At 30.0% G+C, this 25,027-nt stretch overlaps 2 protein-coding genes across 7 annotated transcripts in view; both read right to left on the bottom strand.

The window, feature by feature from the left end:
• Mub (mushroom-body expressed) overlaps positions 1-25,027 on the bottom strand; it is a 312,827-nt gene that overhangs the window by 73,009 nt on the left and 214,791 nt on the right. The window lies entirely within an intron of this gene.
• On the bottom strand, positions 18,525-19,224 carry LOC135128892 (uncharacterized). The gene is made up of 3 exons (XM_064055971.1): positions 19,013-19,224; positions 18,834-18,963; positions 18,525-18,779 (listed from the first exon to the last, which is right to left on the bottom strand). The coding sequence occupies exons 1-3, from the start codon at positions 19,171-19,173 to the stop codon at positions 18,525-18,527; spliced, it is 546 nt and encodes a 181-aa protein (XP_063912041.1). The 5' UTR covers positions 19,174-19,224.

Below are 25,027 nucleotides of genomic sequence, written 5' to 3'. Positions count from 1 at the left end.
AGTTATGATAAGCATGATCAAATTTTAATCACAAAATATTTAGTTATCCCCTCCAAAAAATTGATGACGTCACCCCAAAATTTTCCTGAATAAAACCTACCTAAAGTGTACAAAATATGATGAGTCTCTTCTTGTAATTTATCATTCCATTCATATTTTTTGGATATCCATATACAGGGTGACCCAACAAAAAAAAAATGAATGCGTGAATTTATTGTACTGATTTAATCAGGAACTACAGAACTGAATGGTTTGAGATTTTGGAAATGTTTTAAGGTTATAAAGAGCATAATAAATTTTTAGTCAAAATATATTTGCTTATCCTCTCCAAAAAATTGATGACGTCACCTCGAAAGTTTGCCGAATAATCCTACCTAAAATGTACAAAATATGATGAGCTTCTCCTTGTAATTTTTTACTGAATTCATATTTTTTGTGTTTGGATATACACGGTGACTAAAAAAATTTAATGAATGCGCATATTTATTTCATTGATTTAATCAAGAACTACAAAAGCGAATGCTTTGCAATCTAATGCGAAAAAAGATATAGTAGGTAATTTTTATATTTGTCTTAAATATGCTGCCCTCCATTTTCCCAAAAAAAAAAAATTTTTGGGAAGAGCTTTTACTTGAATTTTAGTTCTTTTGAAAAATATGGAATACAAGATGTGTTTTATAGAATGTTGCCACTATAAATATTTTATGAAAGTCACAGAAACAATTTTTGTTTTTCTCTCTTTATTCAGGATCAGAATAAGTATGTCTTGAAAAGTTGTGTTACATTAATATTTATAACAATATATTTTGTGACGTGAATCAAATCTTCACTGAAAACCGCTTGACTGTAATTTTTGTTAACTTAAAAAAAGTTGCTGAAAAATTTCGAAAAAATTTCTGGGAAATACATAGATTTCGTCGTGCTGATTCCAAAAACATGGCGTCTTTATGGTTTCGGGGTAAACTTTGAAAATGTTCGATTTGAAAAAATATACACATTTTATAATTTAAAAAATCGTGATACTTCAGTGGGCAATTTTGGAAAAATGATTTTTTCTCAATTTATGTAAAAGATTGTAATTGCACTGCAAGTTTGTTTTTGTAAATATTAAACTACCTATAAATTAATAAAATAAAAATGTAACCAATATTTGAAAAAAATAACGTTACAAATAATACGGTGCCGATTTGGCACAAAATTTGCAGATTTGCATACCAAAATTACCCAAACAAGCTCCCCACATTTGGTACGACTTCGTCGAATCTCGCCAATAGATAATTTAAATTTTTGCCGGTTTATCGGGTGGAAAAAGCACAACGTAAAAATCGCGCAGTTGGAAAAGTTTTCCCAGAAATTATAATGCTGCAGACGCCTGCATCCTTGAATGGGAAGACGATGGTTATGACGATATAATCTACATATTGAGGCGGGCGTGCCAGTTTACTGATACTACGAATATCTCACAGATTTCTATTGGGGATTTGTAGGGTTTCCGAGCAATTTTCGCAGCTTACGAGGATCAAAGTTTCACTTTGCTTTTGTGTACCTAATATTCGAGTTTTTCACGAGCACCTCTTGCGGAATTCGCAGAAAGTATGGGAAGACTGGGGCGTAATTATAACCACCTTCCCGTAATCAAATCCGTCTTAATCAGGCGAGACATTAGAAAAGTTGTGGCGCTAAAACCGGACCCGAATAAATCTCTAAACGAATCTCCTGCAGAATCATACATTTTAATGGAAACAGGGATTTTTAATCCGCAGTTTACGTTTATCGCTCGAATCTCATAAATTAACTTCCTTAATGTGGACTTTAAAAACCTTCCGTGAAATTATGACACACATTTTATGTCGAGGAAACTCCGGCTTCCCCCAAATTAAATTAGCTGCAGGTATTACTCTGTCATAATATTTTTACAACCGTGGAGGTTCGGATGTATAATAGTTTTAAATGAGGTATTTAACGCGTGGGACAGCAGTTCCTGCGCTTGATTAAATTTTTTCTTACAAGTGGCCGTCCCCGGAATTGTAACTGGAATGAATGGAAACGGACGTGAGGATACTTTGTTGAGAGTTTTTTACGCGAAAAAACTCTTATAAAATCGAAGGGAGGTTAAGAAAACGCCACGTACAGAGGTACAACCCAAAAAGTCGGAAGATTTTATCATATAGCACCTGTTGCTTAATGTTTTCCTTTATGTTATGTTTCGTGCGTCGTTACGAGCTGAAACTGTCATAATGTTCGTGGATGGCAATTTTTATGGGAGGGTAGTGCGGTTTTGGAGATTTTCATTAGTGTATTAGCTGCTTGGGTTGGTAAACACTGCTTTAATTAGTAGTTTTTACTGTGGGCGGTTTGCAAACTGTTAACAACGGACGAATGTTAATAGACCGTTTAATGCAAATTTTGGTTTCCAATTTGACGGCACGATAGAGTTTACAAACCCATACATCGAATTATTTCTACATCGTTGTCGCAGAATTTGTAATTATTCAATCAATATCTCACACATACAGGCTAGATTGTTTTATTTTTATTATAGCATTTGAAACAAGGAATAATTGTGTTTTGATTAGCACTAGCGGAGCTTAATATAAAAAAATAATCGATTATTTGAATAAGAAATAATTTTCAGGTCAAATATTTGATTCGTTTATTGTGTAGAAGCAAATAAACATATGAAGGTTTCACTTGTAAGTTAAAATACAAACTTTTTTCAAATTTGGCCAGATATAACTCCAAAACTGTACAAGATTCCGCATTTCGGTTTGAAGCACTAGATTTGTTGAAGCTTTCTAGTCCAATGATCAAATTCTGAGACCGGATTCTTGGTTCGTTTAGTATGTAGAAAGAATCTAAATAAGGATTTCATTTGATTGTTAAAATATATTAGTTTTTCAAATTTAGCAAGTCATAACTTCACAACGGCACAATATTCCGTAATACGGTTTGAAGCACTCGATTGTTGAAGTTTTATATTTCTATGAGCAAATTTTCAGGTCAAATATTTGATTCGTTTATTGTGTAGAAGCAAATAAACATAGAAGGTTTCACTTGTAAGTTAAAATACAAACTTTTTTCAAATTTGGCGAGATATAACTCCAAAACTGTACAAGATTCCGCATTTCGGTTTGAAGCACTAGATTTGTTGAAGCTTTCTAGTCCAATGACCAAATTCTGAGGCCGGATTCATAAATCCGTTTAGTATGTAGAAAAAATCTAAATAAGGATTTCATTTGATTGTTAAAATACATTAGTTTTTCAAATTTAGCAAGTCACAACTTCACAACGGCACAATATTCCGTAATACGGTTTGAAGCATTCGATTGTTGAAGCAAATTTTTAGACCAAATATTTGATCCGTTTCGTATGTAGAAGCAAATATTCAAATACATTTTTTTTTTTAATTTGGCGAGATATAATTCCAAAACACCACAAGATTCCGCATTTTGGTTTGAAACATTCGGTTGTTTGAAGCTTCAAAAATTTTTAGACTGAATACTCGATCCGTTTAATATATAGAAAAAGTCTATTTAAATTTGAGTGTTAAAATATTAAAATTTTTAAAAAATTAACAAGGCATAACTCCATAATGGCATAATATTCCGCATTACGGTTTGAAACACTCGATTCTTGAAACTTTTTAAATCTATGAGAAAATTATCAGACCAAATAGTTAGTCCCTTGAGTATGGAGAAACAAATATACATATGAAGGTTTCACTTGTAAGTTAAAATGAAGACTTTTTAAAATTTGGAGAGGTATAACTCCAAAACGGCACAAAATTCCGCATTGCCGTTTGAAGCATTCGATTTTTGAAGTTTTTTAAAACCACGAGCAAATTTTCAGACCGAATACTTGATCCGTTTAGTTTGTAGAAACAAATATACATATGGAGGTTTCATTTGTGAGCTAAATTACAAGCTTTTTTCAAATTTGGCTAGATATAATTCCAAAACAGCACAAGATTCCGCGTTTCGGTTTGAAACATTCGTTTGCCTGAAGCTTTTTGGTCTAATAAGCAAATTTTTGGACTGGTTACTCAATCCATTTGGTGTACAGAAAATAATCTATTTAAATTTGAGTGTTCAAATACTAAAATTTTTCAAAATTTAACAACGCATAACTCCATAATGGCACAATATTCCGCGTTACGGTTTGAAATACTCGATTCTTGAAGGTTTTTAAATCTGCGAGAAAATTTTCAGATCAAATACTTGGTCCGTTTAGTTTTGTAGAAACAAATATACATATGAAGTTTTCACTTGTAAGTTAAAATACAGACTTTTTCGAATTTGGAGAGGTATAGCTCCAAAACGGCACAAAATTTCACATTTTGGTTTGAAACGTTCGATTGCTTGAAGATTTTTAGTCCAATGAGAAGATTCTTGGATTACAAACCCGATTCGTTTAGTATATAGAAAAAATATCTTTAAATTTGAGTACTAAAATACAAACATTTTTCAAAATTTAACAAGGCATAACTCCATAATGGCACAATGTTCCGCATTACGGTTTGAAACACTCGATTCTTGAAGCTTTTTAGTCCAATAAGCAAATTTTTGAAGTATATTGAAAGAGTCTTGGGATCCCTTGTCTTGTTTTTGAAGTCATTTGAAAGAATCTCAGGAACTTCTTGTCTTTTAGTATGTAGAAAAGAATCTGTTTTGTTTTTGGGATAGTTTGAAAGAATCTCACGGGATCCCTTGTCTTGTTTTAGAAGTGATTTCAAAGACTCTCGGCGAGCCCTTGTGTTTTGTTTTTGAAGTAATTTGAAGGAATCTCGGGGATTCCTTGTCTCGTTTTTGCAGTAATTTAAAACAATCTAGGAAACCTCTTGTGTTTTGTTTTGAAATAGTTTGAAAGAATCTCGGGAAGCCCTTGGGTTTTGTTTTTAAAGTAGTTGGAAGAATATTGGGAATCTCTTGTCTTGTTTTTGAAGTAGTTTTAAAGACTCTCGGGGAACTCTTGTCTTGTTTTTGAAGTAATTTGCGCCTAATTCTCAAAGTAGTTTGAAAGAATCTCGAGGACCGCGTGTGTGTTTTGTTTTTGAAGTAGTTTGAATGAACCTTGGAAACCTTTTGTGGATCTTGTTTTTAAAGTAATTTGAGACCTTGCGAGTGATTTTTGAAGTAGTTTGAAAGAATGTAGGAACCCTCTTGTGTGTTGTTTTTGAAATAGTTTGAAATAATCTAGGGGACTCCTTGGGTTTTGTTTTTCAAGTAATTTCAGAGTAGTTTGAAAGAATGCGAGCATCTTATTTTTGCAGTAATTTAAAAGAATCTAGGAAATCTCTTGTGCGTTGTTTTTGAAATAGTTTGAAAGAATCTCGGGGACTCCTTGGGTTTTGTTTTTGAAGTAATTTCAGAGTAGTTTGAAAGAATGCGAGCATCTTATTTTTGCAGTAATTTAAAAGAATCTAGGAAACCTCTTGTGCGTTGTTTTTGAAATAGTTTGAAAGAATCTCGGGGACTCCTTGGGTTTTGTTTTTGAAATAGTTTGAAAGAATATGGAGGATACCTTGTCTTGTTTTTGAACTAATTTTATAGGATCTTGGGCATCTCTTGTCTTGTTTTTGAAGTAATTTGCGTCTAATTCTTGAAGTAGTCTAAAATAATTTCGGGCCCCTTTGTGTATGAATTTTTAAGTATTTTGGAAGAATCTCGGAGACCCCTTGTGATTTGTTTAAGCAGTTGTTTGAAATAATTTTAGAGTTCCCTTGTGTTATGTTTTTGAAGTAATTTGAAAGACTCTCGGGTATTTCTTGTTTTATTTTTGAAGTACTTTGAAAGAATTTCGGCGAACCCTTGTGATTTGTTTTCGAAGTAGTTTGAAAGAATCTCGCGGTCCGCTTGTATTTTGATTTTGAAGTATTTTTTCGAGGACTCCTTAGGTTTTGTTTTTGAAGGAATTTGAATGAATATGGAGGATCCCTTACCTTGTTTTTGAAATAATTTTATAGGATCTTGGGGATCTCTTATCTTGTTTTTGTAGTTGCGTCTAATTCTTGAAGTAGTTTGAAAGAATTTCGGCACCCCTTGTGATTTGTTTAAGCAGTTGTTTGAAATAATCTCAGAGTTCCTTTGTGTTTTGTTTTTGAAGTAATTTGAAAGAATCTCGGATATCTATTGTGATTTGTTTTTCAACTAGTTTGAAAGACTTGGGTATTCCTTGTTTTATTTTTGAAGTACTTTGAAAGAATCTCGGGGACCCCTTGTGATTTGTTTTCGAAGTAGTTTGAAAGAATCTCATAGTCTCCTTGTGTTTTGTTTTTGAAGTATTTTGAAAAATTCTCGGGGATCCCTTCTTGTTCTGAACTAGTTTAAAACAATCTCGAAAACCCCGTCTGTTTGGTTTTCGAAGTATGTAGTTCTAAAGAATCTCGAGGACTCCATGAGTCTATTTTTGAAATAATTTGCGTCTAATTCTCAAATAGTTTGAAAGAATCTCGGAGATCGCTTATGTGTTTTGTTTTTGAAGTAGTTTTAATGAACCTTGCAAACCCCCTGCGAGTTTGTTTTTAAAGTAATTTGAAAAATCTCGGAGAAGCTTTGAGTTCTATTTTTGAAGTAGTTTGAAAAAATCCCGGGGACTCTTTGTGTTTTGTTTTTGAAGTAGTTGGAAAGAATCTTGGGGTCCCTTGTCTTATTTTTGCAGTAATTTGAAAGAATGTAGTAAGCCTCTTCGGTATTGTTATTAAAATAGTTTGAAAAAATCTCGGGGACTATTTGGGTTTTGTTTTGGAAATAGATTGAAATAATCTCGGGGACTCCTTGGGTTTTGTTTCTGAAATATAAAAGAATCTCACGGGATCACTTTCCTTATTTTTGAAGTAATTTCAAAGAATATCGAGGATCCTTTGTTTTGTTTTTGAAGTAATTTCAGAGTAGTTTGAAAGAATGCAGAGATCTTATTTTTGCAGTAATTTAAAACAATATAGGAAACCTCCTGGTTGTTGGTTTTGAAACAGTTTAAAAAAATCTGGGGCACTCCTTGGGGTCTGTTTTTGACGTAGTTTGAAACAATATCAAGGATCCCTTGTCTTGTTTTTGAAGTAATTTTATAAGATCTTGAGGATCTCTTGTCTTGGTTTAGAAGTAATGTAATCTCAGAGTTCCCTTGTGTTTTATTCTTCAAGTAATTTGAAAGAATTTCGGGGATCCCTTGTGCTTTGTTTTTCAAGTAGTTTGAAAGAATCTCGGGGATCCCTTGCCTTATTTTCGCAGTAATTTTAAAGAATGTAGGAAACCTCTTGTGTGTTGTTTTTGAAATTGTTTGAAAAAATCTAGGGGACTCTTTGGGTTTTGTTTTTGAAGTAATTTCAGAGTAGTTTGAAAGAATGCGGGCATCTTATTTTTGCAGTAATTTAAAAGAATCTAGGAAACCTCTTGTGCGTTGTTTTTGAAATAGTTTGAAAGAGTCTCGGGGACTCCTTAGGTTTTGTTTTTGAAGGAGTTTTAAAGTATATGGAAGATCCTTTGCCTTGTTTTTGAAGTAATTTTACAGGATCTTGGGAATCTCTTATCTTGTTTTTGAAGTAATTTGCGTCTAATTCTTGAAATAGTTTGAAATAATTTCAGAGTTCCCTTGTGTTTTGTTTTTGAAGTAATTTGAAAGAATCTCGGATGTCCATTGTGCTTTGTTTTTCAAGTAGTTTGAAAGACTCTTGGGTATTCCTTGTTTTATTTTTGAAGTAGTTCGAAAGAATTTCGGGGACCGCTTGTGTGGTTTGTTTTTGAAGTAGTTTTAATGAACTTTGGAAACCCCTTGTGGATCTTGTTTTTAAAGTAATTTGAAAAATCTCGGAGAAACTTGAATTCTATTTTTGAAGTAATTTGAAAAGATTTCGGGGACCCTTTGTGTTTTGTTTTTGACGTAGCTGGAAAGAATCTTGGGATCCCTCGTCTTGTTTTTGAAGTAATTTTAAAGAATCTCGGGGATCTCTTGCCTTGTTTTTGAAGTAATTTGCGTCTAATTCTCAAAGTAGTTTGAAAGAATTTCGGGGACCCCTTGTGTGTTTTGTTTTTGAAGTAGTTTGAATGAACTTTAGAAACCCATTGTGGATCTTGTTTTTAAAGCAAGTAATTTAAAAAATCTCGGAGAGGCGTTGAGTTCTATTTTTTTGAAGTAGTTTGAAAAAATCTCGGGGACTCTTCGTGTTTTTTTTTTGAAGTATGTAGTTTGAAAGAATCCAGAGAATCCCTGGTCTTGTTTTTGCAGTAATTTAAAAGAATCTAGGAAATTTCTTGTCTTTTTTTTTAAATAGTTTGAAAGAATTTAGGGGAGCCTTTGGGTTTTGTTTTTGAAGTAGTTTAAAAGAATCTCGCGAGATTCCTTTTCTTGTTTTTGAAGTAATTTCAAACCATCTCGGGCAAACCTTGGGTTTTTGTTTTTGAAGTATTTGGAAGAATCTCGGGGATCCCTTGTCTTGTTTTTGTAGTAATTTTAAAGAATCTCCGGGATCTTTTATCTTGTTTTTGAAGTAATTTGGGTCTAATTCTCAAAGCAGTTTCAAAGAATCTCGGGGACCACTTGTGTGTTTTGTTTTTAAAGTAATTTAAAAAATGTCAGAGAAGCCTTGAGTTCTATTTTTGAAGTAGTTTGAAAAAATCTCGGGGACCCTTTGTGTTTTGTTTTTAACGTAGCTGGAAAGAATCTTGGGGTCCCTTGTCTTGTTTTTGAAGTAATTTGAAAGAATCTCAGGGATCCCTTGTCTTGTTTTTGCAGTAATTTAAATGAATCTAGGAAACCTCTTGTGTTTTGTTTTTGAAATAGTTTGAAGTAATCTAGGGGACTCCTTGGGTTTTGTTTTTGAAGTAATTTCAGAGTAGTTTGAAAGAATGTGGGAATCTTATTTTTGTAGTAATTTAAAAGAATCTAGGAAACCTTTTGTGTGTAGTTTTTGAAATAGTTTGAAAGAATCTCGGGGACTCCTTGGGTTTTGTTTTTGAAGTAGTTTGAAAGAATATGGAGAATACCTTGTCTTGTTTTTGAAGTAATTTTATAGGATCTTGGGGATACCTTGTCTTGTTTTTGAAATAATTTGCGTCTAATTCTTTAAGTTTATTAAGTATTTTGGAAGAATCTCGAAGACCCCTTGTGATTTGTTTAAGTAGTTGTTTGAAATAATCTCAGAGTTCCCTTGTGTTTTGTTTTTGAAGTAATTTCAAAGAATCTCGGGGATCCATTGTGCTTTGTTTTTCAAGTAGTTTGAAAGACCCTCGGGTATTCCTTGTTTTATTTTTGAAGTAGTTTGAAAGAATCTCACGGTTCACTTGTATTTTGTTTTTGAAGTATTTTGACAAATTCTTGGGGATCCCTTTTCTTGTTCTGAACGAATTTAAAAGAATCTCGAAAACCCCGTTTGTTTTGTTTTTGAAGTATGTAGATCTAAAGAATCTCGAGGACTTCACTTCTATTTTTGAAGTAATTTGCGTCTGATTATCAAAGTGGTTTGAAAGAATCTCGGGAAGCGCTTGTATGTTTTGTTTTTAAAGTAGTTTGAATGAACCTTGGAAACCTTTTGTGGATCTTGTTTTTAAAGTAATTTGAAAAATCTCGGAGACACCTTGAGTTCTATTTTTGAAGTAGTTTGGAAAAAATCTCGGGAACTCTTTGTTTTTCGTTTTTGAAGTAGTTGCACAGAATCTTGGGGTTCCTTGTCTTATTTTTGAAGTAATTTGAAAGAATCTCGCGGACCCCTTGGGTTTTGTTGCTAAAGTACTCCTAGATTAAAAGAATCTCACGGGATCCCTTTTCTTGTTTTTGAAGTAATTTCAAAGAATCTCGGGGATACCTTGTGAGTGGTAGTTTAATGGAATTTTTGGTATCGCTTTTGTTTTGTTTTTAAAGTAATCTTGAGGACTCGCTGTGAGTCTTGTTTTTGAAGTAATTTGAAAAATCTCTGAGACTCCTTGTGTTTTGATTTTGAAGCAGATTGAAAAAATCATGGAATCCCTTGTCTTGTTTTTGAAGTAATTTGAACGAATCTCGGGGACTTCTTGTGTTTTATTTTTAAAGTAGTTTAAAAGAATGCGGGGATCCCTTGTCTTATTTTTGCAGTAATTTAAAAGAATCTAGGAAACCTCTTGTGTGTTGTTTTTGAAATAGTTTGAAAGAATCTCGGGGACTCCTTGGATTTTGTTTTTGAAGTAGTTTGAAAGAATATCAAGAATCCCTTGCCTTGTCTTGGAAGTAATTTTATAGCATCTTGGGGATCTCTTGTCTTGTTTTTGAAGTAATTTGCGTCTAATTCTTTGGAAGAATATTGTGATTTGTTTTAGCAGGAGTTTGAAAGAATCTCAGACTTCCCTTGTGTTTTGTTTTTGAAGTAATTTGAAAGAATCTCCGGGAGCCCTTGTGCTTTGTTTTTCAATTAGTTTGAACGAATCTCGGGGATTCTTTGTTATATTTTTGAAGTAGTTTGAAAAAATCTGCGTGATCCCTTTTCTTGTTCTGAACTAATTTAAAAAAATCTCGGAAACCCCGTCTGCTTTGTTTTCGAAGTAGTTCGAAAGAAGCTCGAAGACTCCATGAGTCCATTTTTGAAGTAATTTGAAAGAATCGCGGAATTTCGTGATCAGGGTCAAATGGGACCTGCCGAACCAGGGCGAGAAAAATTTAGGTCAGGACCTAAAAGGCCGAAATTTTACTCCAAAGGACTTGAAATTCAACTTTTATTTTCAAAAAAAGAAAATTTTTGGAGAAATAGAAAGTTGGAGTGATGTACTCGAGACAAACATCACAAGAAATGAAAAAAGTACCATTGAATTAAGAAAAAATATTGACAAAGAGGGGAAAAATTTACAAAAAATGTATTAATCCCTACTTCGAAGTGGCGTTCTTGACAAAAATATAAAATTTGGGGTTCCTCAGGGAGTACACTCCATCATTATTTATACTTTCCAGTGACGACATTCTTATCGTGTACATTTTTAAGAACTGATTTACTTGAAATGGCTTTAAAAAGTGTCTGTTCTTTCAAGGTGTAGTAAAACTATTATAGAAAGACCCGGAAATATTGACCAAAGGGAAAATCAATTTACTTTTATAGGTACACTGAAACGTCACTCACAAGTCTTCATTGTTTGCTAAAGTTAAATTTGATCTTCAACAACCGTCTCAAATAAAATAAACGTCAAACACCAGTTTCACAAACTTAGCTTAAAATAAAACACTATCATTATTCTCCTAGGAGCCGAGATTACTAGGTAAGCCAATAAAACCACCACCATCTCTTCCCGCAACGAATAAATCCTTCAACTTATTTTACTATTCAACCAGTATAAGTATCACCGGCACTACTCTTATTGAAGCAGCTACATAAATATTAAACTCCGATGAAATTTAGTCGAAACACTTACATTTATCTGCCTCCGCTTTGTGTGGACATTGAAATTCAAACTACCTACAAGTAAACATTCCCGTCTAGAGATTTGCTGTTCAGTAAGTTTTATGTATATTTAAGCAGTGAGTCCTGAAAAGCTGCCGTTTTTCATTTTGAGCCGAGACATTGATTTACGGTATCATCTTGCGAAAAAGTGTGCGGCGGAATGGTAAAAACACGGCCAATGCGCGCTGCTAGAACTAAAAAATATCGTTCCTGGGTGCACTGGATTGTTCCTTAATTATTATGAACCGAATTCCTGGAACGTGGATGTAATACACGCCTGACGACGGGTGTTAATTGGGGGTTTATTTTTTATTCCAGCTTCGAGTGATCGCGTCTCAGAAATACAACATCATTAAAATACGTCAGCGTAAATAGGACTTCTCAAAGAAGTGTACAAGATGGAAAAAAGCAGTCGTACATAAATTGCTGAGCTTTGAAAGTGTCACATAAATTTTCAATATCTCCGGAATTAATGAGAATATTAAAAGGGCAAAGAAGGAAGCAGCTGAAAAGTATTTACGGAACTACACAAAATTCTGTTGTCATTAAGATCTGAAAATTCAATCAAGATGCTCATAAGACGAAAGATCATCTAATTAATTGGAAAAGTTTACATCGACGCTCTTTTATTCATGTTTATTATAAAAGCGTGTTGTACAGGAAAATTAATAAAGTTTTATTTCTGGAAATTTGAGCGAGTCGTTTGTTATTAAAAAAGCGCCTTTTGTGTTTCCTTATTCAATGTCATTTTTGGATTTTACTTTTTTCGGGCATCTAATTCTAACAATGTTCTACAAAACGCATTTGAGATAACTGAAAATTTACAACCGTCTTCTTACAATAGTTTTTTTAGGGCCAGGCATTCCACAACAAATCAGTTTCTGAATGACGTCGTCAAAAGGGAGCTTTTCGTTTTTTCCCACAAACAAGGAATCCAGATAGTTTGTGAAAGCGTCGTATTCTATTTTTTTACAGCTGAAAGTGTTAAAATTCATTTCTACTTCTTTTGTTGAGGTGCAACCATCAAATAATTTCGCTTGTTTGAACCATTTGTAAATTTGTGGTAGTGAAATTTTGTTCTTATTTTCTGTAAAGAGTGTAAATTGTTGTTTAAAATCGGCTTCAAGTTGACTGTTTATGACCATGAGGGAGTGTTAATTTGATGAAAAAGTTTAGATTTGATAACTGAAAATTTAGATGACAATGTCAGATTTGTGTGGACATTAAGCTACCTGATTTTGCTATTTGTGCACATAATTAAGTATCATTAGTATAAATATTATACCGAGAGTTTTTACTCCCTGTTTTCTTGACGTCTTACAATTTTTTTCGATTTTGTAATTTTTCAATTTCTCCATTTTTTAATGTTTCGGTTTCATAATTATTTGTTCTTTCAAGTTCAATTTTTACAATTTTTCAATTTCTCGACTTCCAATTTTGCAATTTTTAGACATTTTTCAAGGTCTTCATTTTTTTCCCGATTTTTTAACTTCATTTTCTCGATTTTATATCACAATTTTTCGTTTTTTCGTTTCCTTTATTTTTTCAATGTTTCTTTCGAATTTATAAATTTACATTTCGTTTTCGAGTTTTAGATTTTGTAGTTTTCATTTTACACTATCGTTTTTCATTTTTGATTTTACAATTTTACAATTTTCTAATTTTTTAATTTTTTTGATTCGGAAGGTTGAAAAATTGAAAAATCGAAAAATTAAAGAACCAAAAACTCAAAAACTCGGAAAAAACGAAACATCAAAAAGCTGAAAAAAGAAGAAATTGCAAAATCAAAAAAGTGAAAACCAGAGCAACTGGAAACGAAAAATTGAAACACTGAAAAACCAAAATTCGAAAAACTTTAAAATCAAAGAAATTAATGTATCTAAAAACTCGAAAAAAAAAAGATTTTAATTGAAAACTTGGAAAACCCAAGAATTGTAAAATCGAAAAATTAAAACATCCTCAAACTTGTATAAAAATCGAAAAATTCGAAAATTGCAAACCAAAAAATTGGAAGAAACGAAAAAAAAAATTATTTGAATGAACAAAGAGAACCAAAAATTGGAAATTTAAAAATTTGAACTGAAAAATTAAAGAATCGAAGAAGTGAAAAATTCAAAATTGAAAACTCGACGAATTTTATATCGAAAAAGTGGAAAATCGAAAAACTGGAAATCGAAAAACTCAAGAATCGAAAAATTGAAACAATGAAAAACTAAAATTCGAAAAACTTCTAAAACCAAAAAATTAATGAATCGATAAACTCGAAGAAGAAAAAAGAATTGAATCGAAATCTTGGAAAACCCAAAGATTATAAAATCCTCAAACTTGTGAAGTCGAAAAACTGTAGATAACATTGAAAGGTCAAAAAACTGAAAAAGTAAATATTAAGAAATCGAAAAATCGAATAAATGAAAAATTTTTAAAGTCAAATAATTGGAAAATGCAAAAATTCCAATATCGTAAAATTTGAAAAATATATTGTTTTAAATTATAATTATTATTACATATTTAAAATTAAAACTAGAAAAATTGCAAATTCCAATTTGAAGAAACGAAAAATTGAAAAATCAAGAAAATGAAAAAGCGAAAATTTAAAAAAATTAAGAAAATAAAATTACAAATCGAAAAATTGAAAACAAGAAAAACTGAAAAATTAAAAAAATTAAAAATGAAAACTCGTAGAGTTGCATGTCATAAAATTGAGGAAACAAAAAAATTAAAAATTGAAGAATTAGAAAAACGAAAAATTGAAAAATCAAACAATGAAAAAATTTTAAAACCCTGTAAGTGAAACAGAAAAATTGTAAACCCATAAAATTTGAAAAATGAAAAATTTTTAAATTATTATGAATATTACATATTTAAATGTGAAAATTAGAAAAATTGCGAATCAAAAATTGAAGAAACAGTTTCCGAATTTAAAATTTTTTACTTTCGAATTTGTTTAGTTCTCGATTGTGTGATTTCTGGGTATTTGATTTTAGGAAATTTGGATTTTTCAATTTTTCCATTCTTCAGTTTCTAGGCTTTTCAATATTTTAGTTTCCGAATTTTTTATTGGATTTTTTTTACCTTTTGATCCTTCGATTTTTCGAATTTTCCATGTTTCGATATACGAAGTTCAATTTTTACTTTTCACGAATACGAATTTTCAATTTTTGATCTTTCGATTACACGATTGTTCAGTTTTCCGGTTTTCCAATTTTTTCGATTCTTTGTTTTAGGGTTTTCAATTTTTCGAATTCTCGAATTTCGAATTTTCGAATGTTGATTTTTCCATTTTCGGTCTAGTATTTTTTCAATTGTACAATTTTTCGATATTTCCATTTTTCGACTCTTCGATTTCCCGATTTTCAATTTTTCAAATTTTCAATATTTCAATTTTACACGATTCCTCCATTTTCGTTTTTCGAATTTTTGATTTTAGATTTTTTTTTCGATATACGAAGTTCAATTTTTACTTTTCACGAATACGAATTTTCAATTTTTGATCTTTCGATTACACGATTGTTCAGTTTTCCGGTTTTCCAATTTTTTCGATTCTTTGTTTTAGGGTTTTCAATTTTTCGAATTCTCGAATTTCGAATTTTCGAATGTTGATTTTTCCATTTTCGGTCTAGTATTTTTTCAATTGTACAATTTTTCGATATTTCCATTTTTCGACTCTTCGATTTCCCGATTTTCAATTTTTCAAATTTTCAATATTTCAATTTTACACGATTCTTCCATTTTCGTTTTTCGAATTTTTGATTTTAGATTTGTCGATTTTGAATTTTTCGGTTTTTCGGTTTTTGAGTTTTCGATTTTCCATTTTACGATTTTCGAGTTGTCGAATGTTCACAATTCTTCGAAAAAGAAATTTTTTTAACTTATTATTATTACTACACAAAACTAGAAAAATTGCAAATCAAAAATTGAAAAAACGGAAACATGGAAAATCAAAAAAGCGAAAATCGAAAAATTGAAAAAATACTGAAAATAAAAAACCGAAACGAAAAACTGCAAATCGAAAATTGGAGGAACTTAAAAATTAAAGAATCGAAGAAGTGAAAAATCCAAAATAGTAAAATGAGAAATTTTGATCGAAAAAGTGGAAAATCGAAAAATTGGAAATAGAGGAACTCAATATGAAAAATTGAAACTCTGAAAAACTAAAATTCGAAAAACTTAAAAATCGAAAAAATGAATGAATCGAAAAACTCGACCAAGTAAAAATTGAATCGAAAATTTCAAAAAACAAAAAAATGTAAAGTTGAAAAATTATAAGATCGCCAAATTTTTAAAGTCGAAAAACTGAAAAACTAAATACCGAGATATCGAAAAATTTAAAATTCGACAATGGAAAAATCGAATAAATGAAAAAGTTTTAAAATCTAATACCTATTTGAAAATGGAAAAATTTTAAAAATTATAATTATTGTTACATACATATTTAAAACGAAAACTAGAAAAATTACAAATAAAAATTTGAAGAAACGAAAAATTGAAAAATGAAGGATATAAAAACCGAAACGACAAATTGCAAATCAAAATTTGAAGCAATGAAAAAAAATGTTAAAATCCAATAAGTCAAAAATGGAAAAATTGTAGACCCATAAAATTGAAAAAATATATATTTATTTTTTAACTCTAATTACGAGTTTTTAAACCATATTTAATCGAAAAATCGGAAACCGGAAAATTGCGAAACAAAAAACTGAAAAACCCAAAAATTAAAAGCGAAAAATTATAAAATCAGGATATTGAAAAACCGAAAAATTGAGAAAATACTGAAAATAAAAAAATTGCAAATCCAAAAATTGGAGAAAAAAAATTGAAAGAATAATCAAAATATAAAATCGGAACATTGAAAAATCGAAAAAATGTAAAAATGACGAAAATAAAAAACCAAAACGAAAACTGCAAATCCAAAATTTGAACAACTGAAAAATTAAAGAATCGAAGAACTGATAAATTCAAAATGGAAAACTCGAGAAATTTTTTATCAAAAAAAAGGAAAATCGAAAAATTGAAAATCGAAGAACTCAAGAAGCGAAAAACTGAAAACGGAAAAACTAAAATTAGAAGAAAACCCAAAATTGTAAAATGGAAAAATTGAAAAATCGTCGAACTTGTAAAGTCGAAAAATTGAAAATGTAAATATCCAGAAATTGAAAAATTAAAATTCGAAAAGTGGAAAAATCGAATAAACGAAAAAGTTTTAAAATCCATTAAACGAGAAATGGAAAAATTCCAAAACCGTAAAATTGAAAAAGTGAAAAATTTTAAAACTTATAATAAATTGTTATTACATAGTTAAAATGAAAACTAGAAAAATTGCAAATCAAAATTGGCAGAAACGAAAAATTGAAAAATCGAGAAACTGAAAAATCTAATATTCAAAAAACGAATAAAAATTAAAAAATCCAAAAGTAAAAAAAAAGAAAAACTACAAAGTCAATAATTTTACATGGAAATAAAGGCAAATTATAAAATCAGAGCACTGAAAATTCGAAAAATTAAAAAAATAAAGAAAATAAAAAACCGAAATGAAAAATTGAAACCATGAAATATCGAAAAGAAAAATTTAAAAATGAAACCTTGTAAGGTCGAAATTATCATGACATTGAAGAAAGAAAAAAAATAAAAATTAAAAAAATTCACATCGAAAAAGAGAAAAATTATCAAATTAAAACATTGAAAAGCCAAAAATTCTAAAAATAAAGAAAATAAGTTACAGAAACGACGAAAAACTGTAAATCAAAATTGAAGAAAAGAAAAAAATTAAACTGAAAAACAAAAATTCGAAGAAATTAATGAATGAATCGAAAAACCCGAAGAAGAAAAAAGAATTGAATCGAAAACTCGGAAAAGCCAAAAATTGTAAAATCGAAAAATTGAAAAATCGTCGAACTTGTAAAGTTGAAAAAACTGAAAAAGTAAATATAGAGAAATTGAAAAATTAATGATGAAATAAATGAAAAAATCCATTAAATGAAAAATGGAAAAATTCCAAAATCGTAAAATTGAAAAAGTGAAAAATTTTAAAACTTATAGATTGTTATTATATATATTTAAAATGAAAACTAGACAAATTGCAAATCAAAATTTGAAGAAACGAAAAATTGAAAAATCGAAAAACTGAAAAATCTCATATTAAAAAAACGAAAAATTAAAAAATTTCTTTGTCAAAAAATCGCAAAATTGACAATTCCAAAAAGTGAAAAATTTCAAATTGAAACAAAGAAAAATTATAGAATCAGAACACTGAAAAACGAAAATTAAAAAAAATAAAGTTGCAGATCTAAAAATTGAAAACGTGAAGAAAATAAAAACCTAAACCACAAACTACAAATAAAAAATTGAAGAAATGAAAAACTGAAGAATCGAGAAATTAAAAAGTCAAACAAATGAAAAAATTTAAAATCCAATAACTGAAAAATGGAAAAATTCTCTTAAGAAATTGAAAGAACAAACAAATATAAAATCGGAACCTTTGAAAAATCGAAAAAATGTAAAAATGATGAAAATAAAAAAACAAAAGGAAGAATTGCAAATCGGAAATTTGATGAATTGGAAAATTGAAGAATCGAAGAAATGAAAAATTCAAAATTGAAGAAAAAAAATCACAAAAAATTGTTATAATTTTCCAAATAACCTTCGACCAATTTTTTTATCTCAGTTTTTGGATTCCGTTTTAAAACAACAGACCAATACACTGTAGAAATTTAATAGTTATGCAACCAATATTACAGCGCACAATTCGATCATTTTCCTTTTGACACCAGACCAAAAAATTTGTATTTAATATCATTTTCTCGTATATGTAATAAAGTATTACGATGTTGCGGTTAAAAACTAACTTTCAAATTAAACACCTTCAGACGGCGTCAAAGCAAGTCTTCAATAATTTAGGGGAATGCGTAATCATCTGCCGCCAGACTGGTGGGACATCCTGTATAAATTATTCTTAATAAGCCTGTGGCCTTTGCAACTCCCTGTTCTAGGTCTATTAATATTTAAGATGTCGTCTACGAGAATGATAATTCTCCCGAGAGTGTTTATCACCAATTATCATAAAGTGGAACTTTGTCACTTGGCAGTTGAGGGTAATAATCACAACTTTTTTCAACTATTCATTTACTAACATATTTTAACAAATACATGGTATGCACTCCCAGCTTGTATACGCATCCCCTATTAGTTTCTCAAACTCTCCCATTTCTCCCTTTACACTCATCCTTTTGTTGCACGTTTGACCTGTCATTTCCATTTTCTTTCGTATTGCTTTAATTTTATTTGACTTTTCTTGGGCTGTCTTTGCGATCCCTGCTGCCATTTCTTTCGCCAACTCTTTTTCCTCTTCCATTTTCCTTTCTTTGTTTCTGTCTACGATAAAAATGGGTCGCTAAAACAACAAGTTTAGTCAAAGTAGACGTAATTTCCGGTAATAACATCATACTTCCATTTGAACAGTGTCCGGAATGCCACAATTGACCAACTTGAATGTTAACGCAGAGACATAAGTTTTCCTCTGAGTTGCCAATTTTTCTAGAAATTTTTCAAAAGTATCGTAATCGAATCTCTCTAAACTAGAAAATTTTGGTTAAGTGTGTCGTTCCACAAATCATTTAAACGTACTTGAACGTTTTGTAGACCTCTTCCATGTCTTCGGGAGTAATTCTCACGCAAAAAATTCTTGCTTGATTGAACCACCTTTTGAGCTGATAAAATGATATAGTTTTGTGTAGTCGCGAAAAAAGGATAAATTGCTGCTTTAACGTTCTATAATAATTATACATTGTCGAAAATCACTGAAAATTTTGACGTTCCAAATAACCTATTCAAAAATAAATTTGACTTGATGCTAAGCGCCTTGATCGTTAAAAGCAAGCCGCCTTCTCTTTTTGGTTTAAATTTGAAAGCACGGTCGATCATTTTCCACTTCCGAGTTGCAGCGTAAAACTCAATTTTTGTGGAAGAGGAAACTTAGATGATGCCCCAGGCTTGAATGAGTATAATTTATAAGTTCATAAAATAACAAACTCGCTTAAGGTAATGCAAGAAAAATACCGCGAGATTTTCTTATTAATCCTATTGTGTTATTTCAATGGCAAACGAGAAAAGAAAATGGAAAACTTCACGCAATTTTTGCATTAGGCGGAGGAATTCCTGCGATTGTGGGAATAAGAAAACGCTCCCTTTTTCTCGACAATGCCGGCTGATGTATTTCCACGAACGTTTCCGGGAGAGAAAAATCTCTTTGTATTGTTTTCGTGTATTTGCCATCGACGGACAATTTCAGTCTTCATATTTTCCATTAAAGGCTTACATAAACACTGTTCTGCAAGGATGCGGAAGTCGCCCACGGCTTAGTTTGGCTTACCGCAGACAGGACAAAAGGTTTGCTTTTAATAAAGTGTCTACAAACATAAGCCCTAATGAAACTTTGCTTTTAGGGCTGTAGATATAGTACATGCAAGGTACATTGAAATTAGCCAAGTTTCAACAAGTTCGAGGAATTTATGCGAATTTACATTGTCAAAAACCTAACGCGGACGAACCCACGAAAATGGAAAATCAAATCTGAAGTATGGTTACGGACAAACAAGGCGGCGTTAAACACGCAAGGTAAAGCTGGAATTAAATTTTAAACATTTAGCCGGCGATTGAATTGTGCCTACTGCAATCGAATAATTTTTTCAAATATAATATAACAAGTGGTCTGATTTTTTCCGACAAAATTTGTGACACAAATTACCGAGTAGCTGTTGCGACGAAAATCACACGAGTCGACGAAGGAGACGAGTGTGATTTTCCAAAAGCAACAGCTACGAGTTAATTTTCACACAAATTTTGCAGAAAAAATCAGACCACGAGTTATATTCGGCTTGACAATCCAAAGAGAAAATTTTTATTTACTTTTTACGGACAATAATTCACATAATTTATAGTTAGCGTAGTAGTTGAGTAAGCATACCTACCTAGTCTAAATAGTAACAAAATAACAAGGCAAAACGTAAATAAATTTCTAAACATCAAATTTTGTGTGTGCTGCTGGTTGATTTTCTTAATTATGGGAGTAAGATTTGATAACAAGACTGTGTTTGAAATTCGAAATGCAGTGAAAGAAAGTCAGTGCCGAAACACTGCAAGAACGCACGATTCAATTTGGAAGCAGTTTACAGAATTTTGTGAAATACGCAAGTTTTCTCTAAATAAAGCAGTTAAAATGAACGAGGTGGTCAGTATTTTGGAAGATCATGCCTTTAACGCCAACAGAAAAGTAATTTGTATTATTGTTTTTTTTTTATTAAAGTTCATTTGACAAGTTTGACAAATTAATTTGACATAATTTATTTCGCTGAAAAACAGTGTTGTTGCCTGACAGAAGAATGTTTTTTCACTGAAAAAATTTTTCGGTGAATGCCATTGGACAAATTTCAAACAATTCTGCCATTGTATTGGTTAAGAATTTTCGAGTTGGATTGTCAATAAAAAAATGACTACCCATTTTAACTCATATTTTATATACAGCTTGTTTGTGAAGGTTTAAAAAAAATCACAAATATTTTCAGATTAGGGTAAGCAATGGAAATATTTTTCATTTTTTTGATTACACCTTACCCATAATCCATTTTGACACTGATATTGGTAAAGTTTACCGGTTCAATCAAAGAAATGAAAAATATTTCCATAGCCTATGCTAATCTAAAAATTTTTTGATCACCCGTTAGATGCAGAAACAGAAAGGAATGGCAGACCTATTTATTCAAATCCTAGGAGCTATGAAACGTCGAGAAAACATGAAATTAGTCATTCGTCAAAAGAAAATGATAATTCTCAGTTACTTTGGTAATACATTTTTATTTTTTAGAATTTTTTATATATGTTTGTTGTACAAGACGTTTAAAAATTTAGACTAACGCAATTTTGTTAGTTAAATAAAAAAAATTACATAGTTTTCGTGAAATTCTGTGAAAACAGTTTTTGTTATTTGCAGAATTAAATTTTATAGTGGATCTAAGACACTAAGTAACGTTACTGTAATATTTAAACTTCATTATTAAAAAAAAACATTTAAATAAGTCCCTAAAGTTGAATTTGCAATTATTATTATTATTATTTTTTAAAGAAAATGACTTTTTATATAAAGAAAAATATTGGTGGAATAAAATACAAATTTTGGTGCTAATTTTTCGACTTTTGATTTTTTAAATATTTCATTAATCGATATCTCGATTTTTCAAATTTTCGATTTTCGATTTTCCGTAATTTACTCTTTCGATTTTCGATTTTTCCATTCCTCAATAATTTTATTTTTATCTTTCGATTTTACAATCTTTCAATTTTTCGATTTTTCGAGTGTTCGATTTTCAATTTTCCGGTTTCCGATTATTAGAATAATTAATTGATTCACCAAATTTTCCCATGTTGATTATTCGATTTTCAGTTTTCCATTTTTTCAATTTTACAATTTTCCGATTTCTGATTTTTTGATTTTTGACTTTTTAAATATTTGATTCATCGATTTTTCGCTTTTAAATATTTCGAATTTTCGATTTCCGATTTTCAGTAAATTGCTCTTTCGATTTTCGCTGTTTCCAATTTTCGACTCTTCGATCTTTCGAATTTTCGATAATCGATTTTCCGATTTTTGTACTTTCGATATTCGAAGCTTAACATTTTTTACTTTTGGGTCTTTTCATTTTCCAATTTTTCAATTTCTTGATATACAAATGTTCAATTTTTGTACTTTTTGATCTTTCGATTTCATGATTTTTCAGTTTTTCGATTTTGCAATATTTTTATTTTCAAATTTTCAAATTTTTTTTTCGTGTTGCGATTTTTCAAATTTTGAATTTTTGATTTTTCGCTTTTCGATTTCTTAAGTTCCGATTTTTGAAATATTTGATTTATTGATTTTTCCATTGTCGGTTTTTCGATTTTCGGATTTCCAATTTTTCAATTTTTTGATTTTTCGATTTTTCAACTTTCAGTTTTTACAATTTTCGAATTGCGGATTCGATTTTTTCAATTTTCGATATTCAATTTTCCGATTTTCGATCTTTCGATATTCGAGGTTTAAAATTTTTTACTTTTCGATTTTTACATTTCTCAATTTTTCGATTCCACGATCTTGCATTTTTTCGATTTTCCGATTTCACGATTTTTGAATTTTGGTTTTTCGATTTTTCGATTTTCAGTTTTCGGCTTAACTTTCCGAATATTTGATTCATCAAATTTTCCAACGTCGATTCTCCGACTCTCCGATTTTCAATTTTTCAAATTTTCGAATTCCAATTTTTTGGCTTCCGATTTTTCAAATTTTGAATTTTTGATATTTCGATTTTCGACTTTTTAAGTTGCGATTCTTCGAATACACATTTGACTCACTGAATTTTCCATTATTGTTTTTTCGGTCTCATTTTTCATTTTTTTTTATTTTCCGATTATTCGAACTTCAATTTGTAAATTTTTCGATTTTTTGGTATTCCTGTTTCAAATTTTTGAAAAAACCAAAATCGAAAATTTTCAGTTTTTGATTTTTAGATGTTTATATTTTCAATTTTTTAATCGTTCGAGTTTTCGATTTTTTTATTTTTCGTTTTCTTTAGTATTCGATTTTGTGATTTTTCAGTATATTTGATTTTACGAAATTTGGATTTTTAATTTTTCTATTCTTCGGTTTCTAAGCTTTTCAATTTTTTTGTTTCGATTTTACTATTTTAATTTCTTTCACTTTTTGATACCTTGATTTTTCTAAATTCGATATTCGATTTTCCGATTTTCGGTCTTTTCGATTTAAAATTTTTACTTTTCGATTTTTCCATTTCTCATTTTTCCAATTTTTGATATACGAATTTTCAATTCTTGTAATTTTTGATCTTTCGATTTCACAATTTTTCAGTTTTTTGATTTTTTTCGATTTGCCGAATTTTTTTATTCGATTTTGGATTTTCAATTTTTCGAATTTAGAATTTTCGATTATTCGACATTTTGATTTTTCATTTTTCGGGTTTCGACACCAAATTTTCCAGTGTTGATTTTTCGATCTTCGGTTTTTCATTTTTTCAATTTTACGATTTTTTGATTCTTCGATTTCCCGATTTTCAATTCTTCAAATTTTCAATATTTCAATTTTACACCATACTTCCATTTTCGTTTTTCGAATTTTTGATTTTAGATTTGTCGATTTTCAATTTTTATCCTTTTTTCGGTTTTTTGAGTTTCGACTTTCGATTTTACCATTTTCGAGTTTTAGAATGTTCGATTTTTGCTATTTCGATTTCACAATTCTTCGATTTTCGATTTCTCGAATTTTTGATTGTTCGATTGTCGACTTTTCGAAATCGCTATTCTCGAGTTTTCGATTTTTCGGTTTTTAGGTTTATCGTTTTTCGAGTTTTCGAACATTTGACTTTTGATGTGTCGATATTCCGATGTTTCGATTTTTTGATGTTCGATTTTTAGAATTTCGGATTTTCGATTTTTCGAATTCTCGATTTTTCGATTTTCGGATTTTTAGATTTTCAATATTCCGATTTTTCGATTTGCGATTTTTCAAATTTTGAATTTTTGATTTTTCGTATTTCGATTTTTTAAGTTGCGATTTTTGGAATAATTGATTCATCTAATTTTCCATTGTCGATTTTTAGAATTTCGGTTTCTCATTCCAATTTTTTGATTTTTGGACTTTCAATTTTTCCAATTTTTTATTTTTCGATGTTGTTATATTTCGAATTTTCGAAAAATCGAAAATCAAAATTTTTGAGTTTTAGATTTTTCGATGTTTTTTTTTTAGACTTTCGGATTTTCGATATTCCGATTTTTCGATTTGCGATTTTTCAAATTTTGAATTTTTGATTTTTCGTATTTCGATTTTTTAAGTTGCGATTTTTGGAATAATTGATTCATCTAATTTTCCATTGTCGATTTTTAGAATTTCGCTTTCTCATTCCAATTTTTTGATTTTTGAACTTTCAATTTTTCCAATTTTTTATTTTTCGATGTTGCTATATTTCGAATTTTCGAAAAATCGAAAATCAAATTTTTTGAGTTTTAGATTTTTCGATGTTTTTATTTTCAATTTTTAAATTTTTCGAGTTTTCAATTTAAAATTTTCGATTTTCGATTCTTTAGTTTCTAGGGTTTCCAATTTTTTGGTTAAAGATTTTTCTATTTTTACTTTTTTTACCTCCTGATACTTTGATTTTTGGAATTTTCGATATTCGCTTCTTTCCGATTTTCGATCTTTCGATAATCGAAGTTTAAAATTGTTTACTTTTCGATTTTTTTGATATATGAATTTTCAATTTTTGTAATTTTTGATCTTCCGATTTCACGATTTTTCAGTTTTTCGATTTTCCGATTTTTTTCGATTTTTAAATTTTGAATGTTCGATTTTTCGAATTTTGGGTTGTTGAAATTTCGAATTCGCGATTTTGGATTTTTCGATTTCCGGATTTTCAAATTTTGAGTTTTTGATTTTTCGCTTTTCGATTTTTTCGTTGCTAATTTTTCGATAGTCGGTTTGTCATTTTTGACAATTTTCTGATTTTTCGATTTTTGGAGTTCCAATTTTTCAAATTTTTGCTTTTTCGATGTTTCTATATTTCGAATTTCAAAATTGTTAAAAAAACGAAATTTTTCAGT

Source organism: Zophobas morio, unplaced genomic scaffold (genome assembly GCF_036711695.1).
Source record: "Zophobas morio isolate AGI-343-1 ecotype UQ-CSIRO unplaced genomic scaffold, CSIRO_AGI_Zmor_V1 ptg000014l, whole genome shotgun sequence".
In the NCBI taxonomy this organism is placed as follows: domain Eukaryota; kingdom Metazoa; phylum Arthropoda; class Insecta; order Coleoptera; family Tenebrionidae; genus Zophobas; species Zophobas morio.
This window is presented reverse-complemented; position numbering and strand designations above follow the sequence as displayed.